The sequence below is a fragment of the Cloeon dipterum genome, chromosome 1 (assembly GCF_949628265.1).
Source record: "Cloeon dipterum chromosome 1, ieCloDipt1.1, whole genome shotgun sequence".
Lineage (NCBI taxonomy): Eukaryota > Metazoa > Arthropoda > Insecta > Ephemeroptera > Baetidae > Cloeon > Cloeon dipterum.
In genome coordinates, this window is record NC_088786.1 from 4,368,736 (window position 1) to 4,379,881 (window position 11,146).

The 11,146-nt window shown below is 41.4% G+C and overlaps 1 protein-coding gene across 9 annotated transcripts in view; it reads left to right on the forward strand.

The window, feature by feature from the left end:
* The window catches only part of Atpalpha (sodium/potassium-transporting ATPase subunit alpha), a 56,829-nt gene extending 51,184 nt beyond the window's left edge, over positions 1-5,645 (forward strand). For all 9 annotated transcript variants that reach the window (XM_065483969.1, XM_065483960.1, XM_065483984.1 and 6 more), the window contains 4 exons: positions 571-745; positions 812-942; positions 1,067-1,168; positions 1,235-5,645. In XM_065483969.1, the coding sequence (XP_065340041.1) occupies positions 571-745; positions 812-942; positions 1,067-1,168; positions 1,235-1,355 (529 nt within the window). In that variant the 3' untranslated portion in view covers positions 1,356-5,645. The remainder of the gene's footprint in view (positions 1-570; positions 746-811; positions 943-1,066; positions 1,169-1,234) is intronic.
* Positions 5,646-11,146: the final 5,501 nt, after the last annotated feature.

Genomic DNA, 11,146 nt, shown 5'->3' on the forward strand with positions numbered 1-11,146 from the left:
TTTTGGTCAATGTTCTGTTCCTGTCGGTCCGTTCGCTGGTCCTATTTCCCTCTCACACACAAAAAAACAGAAAACAATCGCAAAAATCACACCAAAGTCGCGAGCAGAGAGAAAGGGGCGTCGTTTCTCGGCGAGAAACGACGGTGCTCCTTTCCTCCTCGTATTTTGTGTAGATCTGTGTGTGTGTGCAAGCAAGGAGCAAACCGTGAGTACTCTCTAAGTGTAAATACTTTCCTCTGCTACATTTTTGGTTTTGGTTTCTTGCTGCCTTCCTTGTTTTATGATCGTGTACAAAACTAACTCGGCGCATTTTCACTACTTTTCGGAGCCTTCCGAAACTTAAACTTCTCTCATTCTGGCAAAGCTTGTCTATTACTCTTTGAGCTGCATTTTACTTCTCTGCTAAGAATCGAATCTCAAACTGCCACCAGTCATTTTATTTCCATTCAATTTTCAATTTACGCGAGTCGGTCAGTCTGACCCTCTGCTCGGACAAAATTCAAATGAACTGGTGGCATCAAACCGCGGCTAAGCGAATCGCGACTAACTTTGCTCCTCTGCCGCATCCAGGCTCATCTCCATGGCCTACGGTCAGATTGGTATGATCCAAGCTGCTGCAGGCTTCTTTGTCTACTTCGTCATCATGGCTGAGAACGGTTTCCTGCCTGGAGACCTTCTCGGAATCCGCAAGCAGTGGGATTCCAAGGCCGTCAACGATCTTACAGACTCCTACGGTCAGGAATGGGTGAGTTGATCCCTCCACCCGTCTCCAGAGCGTGGTGCTCAACCAAGAATTCTTGTCTTCTTGCAGACTTACCGCGACCGCAAGACCCTCGAGTACACTTGCCACACCGCTTTCTTTGTCTCCATTGTGATTGTGCAATGGGCTGACTTGATCATTTGCAAGACAAGGCGTAACTCCATCGTGCACCAGGGAATGAAGTACGCTGTTTTTCTCAAAAACATTGAAACCTGTTTAACCTGCCATTGGGCTTTTTCTAACAGTTGTTGCTTAGAATTCGGCCGCAGTATTATGAAAATCAATGATTTTATTTTCGATTCGCAGGAACTGGGTGTTGAACTTCGGTCTGGTGTTCGAGACCGCTCTCGCCGCCTTCCTCTCCTACACTCCTGGCATGGACAAGGGTCTCAGGATGTACCCTCTCAAGTACGAAATGCCCGACCGAGTGCGATATTGGCGGCTCTAACCGATACCCTCTTTCTCTGCCTTCAGGTTCGTGTGGTGGCTGCCAGCCATTCCCTTCTCCATTACCATCTTTGTGTACGACGAGTGCCGTCGTTTTTACCTACGCCGGAATCCCGGTGGCTGGCTGGAGCAGGAAACCTACTACTAAAGACGTCACTCCTCCTTTCAAGGCATGTGCGACTACCCTACTTTCTTTTCCATTTTTGAGGCGACCTGGTCCGTCTTCGCTTTGCCAACAACATTTTCGACGACGACGACGAATTCAACAGCTGCAGTGGACACCAACACGGGACATCCCTGCTCCACACAACAGAGATGACGATCACGGTCGCATCGGGAACGAGAACTCTCAAAAAATCAAAAAGAAAGAAAGAAAGAAAGAAAGAAACCGCAAGATCCATAAAACAGAGTCGGTCGCTTTGCCTTTTCATGATAAGGAATAAATAATGGTGAAATATCAACGCTCCAAGCATAATTACCAACAAGATTAACTGTAGTAGCAGCAGCAAGCGGCAATAGTGGCACATTCCAACCAGGGGCTGTGGACTTAGTGGAGGCACTCGGGAGGGGGACCATATTGCCGAAACGCCAGCATCGTCCCCCTCCCGCGACAACCAAACAAAAGACCTTTTTACGTTAAAGCACACACTTACATACAGGCCTGTCTTGAATCCGAAGAGACAGATTGGGATCAAAACCGAACGAGCAAGACAACAGCAGACCAGAAACAAGATGGAAAAACACAGAAACACACACACACACGCATACACCGACCGCTGTCCCACCTCTACTCACGCGATTGCTTCTTTGCATGTTGCCACCATGGAAAATAAGAAAGAAAAGAAACCATACAGAATTTCATTGCAAGCTAGCCAAAACCGACGAATTCGCCGCGCAACCGAGCCAGTTTCGGATGATCACGACGAGTTCGTTTCGAGTGTTGCAGGAAAATCGATTGGAGCGCTTTCTTATTCTTTGCTGGAGCCACGTTTTAGTAGGCAACCATTTATAGTAGTGACTTCTGCGAACTGAACTTGTTTTTGTCGCCAGTAAAAACTGGCTAGAGTAATAATGAGAAAACAGAGAAAATTTAAAAGATGAATTAAAAAAAGGTAAATCAAGTGCTAGTGCGAAAACACATATATTTGAGGAAAAAATAAATGCTGTATTTCAATGTGTATATTGTTTACTCGTACAACACTATATGCATCAAGAAAGCCGAGAAGGAAGTGGTTTAAAGCAGCATTTCTTTTTTGCTAGACTGTTCACAAGAGAATAAAAAAGAAAACACTAAAATTTAACGAGTTAAAAGAGCGAAAAGAAAAACACCCAAAGAAAGAACGAAAGAAGGGAGTTTGTTTCTGGCGAGTTGTGAGACAAAACAAACAAACAAACACACACATGGATAATTCAATTAACGAGATGTAAATGCTGTTAAATCTTCTTCACTACTTTTATCTTGTTTTTATTAGTTTAGTGCTGAGACGTAATGAGAGAGTAAATGCACACATCACCACACAGGAACATAAGAAAGCACTAACTAACCGCAGTGGCAAAAATGTTGAATCAGTCTCACATTGGCTCTTGTTTGCCAACTACTCGAACCCCAAATTCTCTTGACGAAATTGTTGTGCTAGAGACCACATTCTATTCTTGAAACTGTTGTAAAAAGCGCGAAAAGTATTATCACATACACACACACACACGAACTCACACACCCACACACAATAGCAAAAGAGAGGAAGAACTCATCTGTTCCCCTTTTAAATATTTAATGATACATGAAGCAATTGAGACGACGCCCTTTTATTATTGCGTCTTCGGGAACGATCGACGCGCCCGGCCCCTGCCTCCGGGCCCCGGAGGCCCTTTCGGGAAAAAGGCCTTCGGGCGGCGGCCGCGGCTACCGATTGCTTTCGAGGACACTGCCATTTTATTAATACTAACTATAATTATTATGTGCGAGTTATATTTTTGTGGCGTGAAGTGTTATATAAATTGTTAAATGAGAGGTTATGAGTGTTTATGTTGTTAAAAGTAAACAAAAAACAATTTGAAAAACTCATTAAAAATATAAATAATTGCGAGGCTATGAAGAGCGAAGTACGGCAAAGGGAGAGGAAATAAGCAAAATTTACACGGCAACTTCAATGTCTGTAGTGGAAGGAAGTTTTAAGTAAATATAACATCAACAAAAACAAAACCAACCTTTGTTTGTATAGTTTTTAAATATATCAAACGAATTCGATGGGAGTGCACTCACTCGCTGATTGTCTGTCGTTTTTGGTTCGTGTTGCAAAATTTGGACGTACATTTTCTCGATTCGATGTGAAGCTGCTTAAAATCCCACATAACAACACACTCGTGAGTGACGATGAGAAAACTCTGTATAAAGGATGATAAAAACTGTATGAGGTTTTGCTGCTTCCATTAATATCATTATTATGATTATACAACAAGAGAAATTGTTTAGATGCCTACGACACACACAATACATGACGGCCTGTATAGATGACGATGAAGATATTAATTCATTATAATGAATAAGCCGCAAAGAGGTTTCATCAAGAATAAAAACAATAATTTAAAAAATAATTCCAAATTGCTGATCAATCAATCTTCCGAATGGTCCCGAGTGTATTTCAAGCTCCATCTCACACACACACACATACATTCACATGATGTGCTCTATATAAATATATTTGGCGACAACTCTTTCTATTATGACAGCCGGAAGTAATAACGCAGGCCCCTTTGAGTCCCCCCTTCAGACCACCTGACGACAACCTGTGAATTGAAAAGCAAGTGTTTTTCCTAGTTTTGTCCTTGCTCAAAAAATAACAACTAGTGGCTTTTGCACACTCACTCCCGAAAGAGAATACACCTTAAAAACTAGACTTGTCATATATATATGTAGTCTGCGCTCCTGATTTTAATGAAAAACAAATTTAAAATTATTAACACGATGATGCGAGCGAGATATAAAAATAAAAAAGTGCATCAAAAATCCTGCCATTGACAAAACAAAAAAGAGGAATGTGAAAATGATGTTTTTAAGAGAGAAAAAAGAGAATAATGTTGAGAAAAAAGTTGAAATTTGAGATAATAATATTCTCTGTTCACTCTTTGTGCCGACCCCAGTTACATTTTTCGAGAAAAAACGTAATATCGTAGGGTCTTTCTTGTTAGTAGGATGAAAATCACACACAAACACGCAACACACAAGTGAAGCCAAACAATTAAAATTGCTACATTCCAGTACCACAAACACACACAAACAGTTTTGATTTTGGCTTTTTTGCCACTTACTGTCCCCCAACTAAATTTTGAGATTTATATGCGCTTCATTTTTTGACGATTTTTAGCTCCGCAGTTTAAATGAGAAGAGTGGAAATAATATACAATACTTTGTTAAAAAAAGAATCGAATATAGTAAATGCGCTCCTTCTGTCTGTTGCATTTTTCAACTTGTTAAAATTAAAGACACACATTACACACACACTACCAACTAATGAAAAGAGAGAGAAAAGAATCGAAAACACATACACATTGCGACACACAGACACGAAATGATGAAAATTCATGGAAAGCAAAGAGAGTTGAAATAAAACAGCAAAAATGAAAAGTTAACTTTAAAAAAAAATGACAGTGCGTTCGTTGGTTCGATGTTTAAATAATAAAATGCGATTGATTTAAATCACCGAAGTTTTATTCACACAATGGCGATCGAAACTAGTGAGAATTCCACTGGAAAGCTAGATCGAATCGAATCACTTTAACTATTAAGGCAGAGTGTTGTTTTGTTATTTCGCTATGCAAGAATAAAAAAGCGAGCCGGACGCTTCTTCGACACCACTATTACTTCTGGTATAGCATGTATGAGGAAAAAACAATTGCTGTTCTAGATGTCGTCGAACGTTTAATGAGCAAACACACCCGTTTAAGCATGCAGTCTGTACAACGTAAATGAAACTACTAGTAATAACCATGCGTTTATATGAATTGGTTAGAGAGCAGAGTATGATTAATGTGTGAACGAAAAGAAAGTAAGAAATCAGACGGCCAAAAATGATAAATTCGAAGAAAGCTTAGCAAACGATTCTGGCCGTGCCAGCGCAGGTTGAGTGCAATTTTCGAGTTTGGAAAACGGAGATGGATGCGGTACACTTTACACACAGACACACATGTGGTTGATGGTTATTAAAAAATAAAAAAGGATTATTGCTAAAATAATTAACCCACAGCACACACTTTGGGTGTTTGAGTACTGTAAATATTTTATATGAAAAACGAAACCTAGATGGAAAAAAAGGAAAAAGTATTTCTTGTGTTCAAAAGTGGTAGAAATAAAGGAATAAAAATGATGCAAAAATGAATGGAATTTATTCGCACTCTGGCGCGTGTATGCAGTTTCTACATGATGAAAAAAAAACAACAACATTACACACTCACACAAAATACTCTCGACGAGAAGGAGAGACAAAAAATTAAAATACGAAAAAACTGGACTACTTTTCGACGGCTCAATGAAATGAGTGGCGAAGCGAAAACCGGCGGAGCTAGTTCGATGCCCCCGTACATAAAATGTGCTTTGCGACGCTGTAAATAATTTCAATAATCTAATATTTAAACACACACATTAAACAGAAATACCCGCTCTGAAACCACTAAATTTTGATCACTGTTGCTGATGCTGTGTTAGTCATTTAATATTTAAGATAAAAACAAACAACTATCATGAGAGAGCAAAAGTGCGTTAGTTGAGAGATACAAAAGAAAAAAAAGAAGAAAACTGCTAAAGTTTAATCACTTATAGAGTACGTGCTGTATTGTAGGGTTGATTGCTTTTTAGTTTTTCCGGTTTTCATCTCCGAATAGAAATTCACTGTTGGATTTTTCGAATTAAAGCGTACGCGTACTCGCCAATAGGAGGATAAGCTTGACACTGCGCGACTGAGGTTGCAATTACGCCGGCTCAGATCTCTCAGTGTTGCGACTTTTCTGCCCTGAGCACGGCCGGGATAAACAAAAGGGTCGTGCCTGGACACGCCACAATATAGGGCTAGCAAGAGTTTGATGATCATTTAATATTAGTTATTATTGTTACAAAAAAAACCAGAGAAAAAGCAGAAACACGGCAGAAGATGTAATAAGATGTAGGCCACCCTCCCACACACTCGATATTTAATGCATAATCCAACAGTTTCCATATATTATTATACGAAAATATTTCAAGCATATTTACACGTAATTATTACCCACCCAAGCGGCACACGTGCAAACAGAGAGTTTCATGCGAAAAAAGGAAAAAGAAAAAATCTGCTGTTAGCATCTTTGATTGTTTCTCATTTGAAGAGATTCTAATTTAGGATATACAATAATTTTCAATAAAAAACCTTGTTGAAAATAAAACACTTTCTTGTTTCTTCTCTCGACACCACCAAAACTATGTGTTTCACAGGCTGTTCGATGTTGTTGAAAAATAAAACGCAACAGTCGCGTAAGGGATGAAATTTAACTCCTCATAATTGGCAAAAGTGACGTCAAACGAGCCTCTCGTGGTTGACAGGCACAATCCGAAAATTTTAAAATTCTCAGCTGTGAGCAAAATGATTGGAATCTCGGCCACCAAACCCGACTCTCCGGTGTCGAATGCGCTTGCATTGTTTTTTTAAAAAGTGAGGTCGGTGCCGATGCTGAGTCGCTCCACCTGCATTCTAAAGAGCAGATTTGTACAAGCGTGTCCGTGAGATTTATTTATTAATCGCGGCAATCATGATTCTTTTCTTTCTCTCTCGAAGAATGCTGGCATTTCCGTCCTAAAAAGCGACGAATTGCAGCAGCAGCAGCAGTCTATACCATGCTACTTATTCATTCAACAAATCCAATGCCAGTAGTGAGTCATTTTATTTACATGAGAAGCACACTCTCTGTCGCGCGCGTGGAAATTTATTTGCTCGACTCGCACACGCTTGCTTCACTTGCTAGGTTTTAGCGCTAAAGAATAAAAGGAATTGATGCACTTTATTTGCTTTCGAACGCTCTCGCAAAGGAGATGGACGCCGGCCGACGGGAATTTTGCTGCAGATGACGCCAGTTCGAGGGAATTTTCGCTGCGAGTCGACCGTAACTAGACCGGCGGCTCTCCGCATTTGTGTTTTCCACGGGTGCACGGAGTGCGGTCTGTGGTGCGAAATTATGCTGTTTCTTGACCTCACACGCGACTGATAGTGCTTTCAAAATAAACAGAATTACATTAGAGCAGTGTTTTCTGGAATTTCTAGGTCAAATCTTAGAATTTCCTGATTACGTACATGGCTGTCGGTCTGGAGAGTCTTTTTTTGTAATTCCTCAAGCCACGACAGAATTCCTATTAATTAAAATTAGTTTTTTTTTAACGAGAGAGAGAAAAAAACTTATGGTAAGTAAAACAATTGAGCAAAAAGCGAATCAAACTGGCTATGAAAAGAGTGTGCTTCCATTCATCGACTCGCCCGCCCGCCGAGCCACGCTGGGGAATCAGGCTGAGAAGGTTTTTGTCCCTTTTGCATCGATTTCCAACGTGCGAGTGAGTTTGTTCGCCGAGCTCCGTGGGTGTAGCAGGCGCCTCGCTTATGCAGCCGACACGCATTAACGCTGCGCGGGTTGCCTAACGCCAAACCCTTCTCCCATCCGCTCGCCCGACGAAATGAACGATTACTTTCCTTTTGCTACACTCTGTCTGCGTCTCTCTGTGTTTGCTCCACATCCATTTGCCGACAATCGTTTCAACTAGAGCTGAAAATTGTAATCAGGTTTTTATACTCAGTAAAACAAACGAATCTTAAAATTGCGTTTTAGACGAGACGAGAAATCAGAAAAAGACATTTCGGAACTAAAATGCAGAAACTAAAATCTATGATAAGATTTGATAAAGGGGATTAAATGGAAATTCTTGTGAAAATCATCAAAATTTTCCGATTTCCGTTTGAATATTTTTAAAATATGATTAGCACACCATTGAAATAAATGGTTTCTGATTTATAAAGAGGTTTAACCAGCTTCAATACCTACAGGAAATTCTCCAATTCGTTCTGCTCCCCAAAACAACAAATTTTCTGACTTCCTAGAAGAAATACACGCGTAAACTCCCATTTTAGCCGTAACAATAATTGCCCTTTTGACTTTTTGGTTGGTTTGATTTTGAACAATTTTCGCATTCAACAGCGAGAAGCAGCCCCACATGGACCACGGTTTTTCGGTTTTTGCGAAGGATCCCACCGAAAAGCCCAAAAAATAGTCCCTGAGCGATTTTGGTCCCATTCGGACCAGCGCACCGGTTCCCCGTAACTCCCCATGCTAACCTTACGGAAGATTGGCACACTGCAATTGCGCGGCCGCTGGCCTCCGGTCCCAGCCTCCGGATACTCGGCAGGCCTCCTTGACCCAAATTCGACCCATTACGGGCAGCTGACCTCGCCAGGTCACGCCACCTGAGCCCAGGGCCCGCCGGCGTGTTATTCTATTGGTTGGCCAGTTTAACATGCGTTCTTATGGGAGTGCGTGTTAATCAAATGGGAAATTCTTTCGCGGCCGGTTTTTCGCTCGTAATTCGAAAATTTTTCGACAGGTTTTCGAATATCAAAGTTTTTCAGAAAAGGAAGAGCGCTGCAGTCACTTTGAGACCGGTTTGGTACCGAAATTCGGCGGTTTTGGGTAAATTCTTAGGTATGCTGGCTGACGGCATCAATGCAAACAAGTGCGTGCATGTCGCTGCCAGCGGGTGGACGAACGCCCATCGCACAGTGCTGCACTGCGGCCGGGATTGATCGACTTGGGAGGTGGCCGGCGGCCACCAGGCGGCCACCGAGGACCACGGCCGACCCACGGTCGACGGTCACACGAATGAATGACTGAATTTCCGCATTTTAGTGAGTACAAATATCATAATATTTCGGGTGAGGTGACAGTTCAAGGAATTCCAGTGTTAAATGCTTGTGTACTTACGGCCAATAATGTTTTCCACGTTTTCGTTTATGTCTCGCGCTCGCGAACCACTTATCCGAATGGAAGCTTTTTGGTCTCATTTCTACGACGCTAACGCAGCCGACGATGTAGCCGACTCGCTGGCCGAATTCGGCCAAATGGCAGGTCGGAAGATCGAATTCGCCATTTTAGCATTGGTTTTAATGGAATATTGGTGAGATGTTGATGAAGATTAGGTGTGGCTGAACATTTTCGATTTAAACTCGAGGCAACTTGACGGATTTTGGTATTTTTGGTCTTGTATTGACTCGTAGTTGAACCAGCGACCGAATTCGGCCCGACGTGCCCTCGTAAACGGCCGAAAATGGTGCTTCTGCATAATTTCAGTGAAAAAGTGCACATTAGTTAATTAGTTCGATCCGCAGAATAGCTTGAACTGTTGTATTTAAAAAAAAATCGACTCATTTAGAAATTTTTAGGGGTTTTGGTTTGGATGAAGATAATTATGATTTCAATAGGAAAATTTACAAATGGCTCTGCTGTAGGTAGTTTTCCTTATTTTATTCTGAAATAATTTAAATGACCAATTGTCTGGGTTTTTGTTTAACACAAAAGAACTCGAAATTTCGTGTTAACTGCTCTCATAGATACAAAAAATTGAACGACTGACGATAGCCGTTTTCATGATGAGAGGCAACCGCGCGAGTTTGGGGCTGATCCTGTCGATGACGACCCTGACAGTTATGCGGCGAGTCCGCCTCCTCTATCGCACTCCCCATCATATTGCATCTCGCCGAATTCACGAGGCCAAACGAATTCCTGAGAGCCGATGCAACGCATAAAATAAAAATGCTGCTCGTCCGGATATTTATTTCCAATGGGCTGCGCTGCCTAGAATCCTGTCAGTGAATCACAGGTCTGACGCCAAGCACAACAGCAATCACAGCCGCACAATTTTCGTCGCCTGTAATTAGACATCAAGACGTCAGTAGCACAACATAGAAATCGAAGGAATTTGCTGCAGAATATTTTTTAGTGGCAAAACATGTCTGTCTCATTTGCACGCCGGTTTTTCTTCTTGTGAAAAAATGTATATCTCATAATTGCTGGAAGGGGTGTTATCGATGCACATCAGGTTTTAGAGCGCATTTTACTTTTATTTAATATTTGACTTTTACCATTTCTCGAGACCACAAAATAAGCGGTCAGGTGAACTTTTTTCCATTTAATTCAATCATTAAATTAATATTCTGAAAAGTAGCGTTTTATTTGAAAATGAAAACGTATTTATGATATTTTAATGACAAATAAAGAAGAGCCGGTTTAAATATATTTTACAGAAACCATTAACGGTGACATGTGGTAATTTTTTGTAATTTTCAATCATTTCATTTTATTACATTGAAGCAAGAAAACAGGTAATGTTTTTTATATGTATACTTAAAGTCACAGCTGCAAGAAAAATTAATATCATTGCAATGTCGACTAGGGCAGCGACGAGAGAGAGAGAGAGAGAGAGAGAGCCTCTCGCTCCTCCCTGATCAATAATTATGCTGCGTCACAGACTCCGGGAAACGAACGAACGAGCCGGCCCGACCCAGAGTCGCGCGCCCCAAGTTGTTCCTCTCCTCTCGCTTATCCACTGCTGGGTTCGATGCATGCTCTAGCTCTATACTCGCATTTCGTCTTCCGTGGAATTCGTCTCTTGTTTTAATTGAGTCACGCTTAGGTGCACGTCGCCGCTTTGTTTGTCTTGTGATGTCATCCAAATTTCAACTATGGCCAAAATAAACGAGCAGGTGCATGATGATGCGCCGGCAATTTGCGCTCTCTTTTTACCAGAATTACGTGAGTGTGTGCTCGAAGCCATCGCGCCTTGCACTGCAGGTGGCTTCGGTCCGTGTGGATGCTTAGAAAACGGGCTTGCATAATATAGCAGCGTTCCTTTTTTTACTGCTTATATGATTTTTCAAT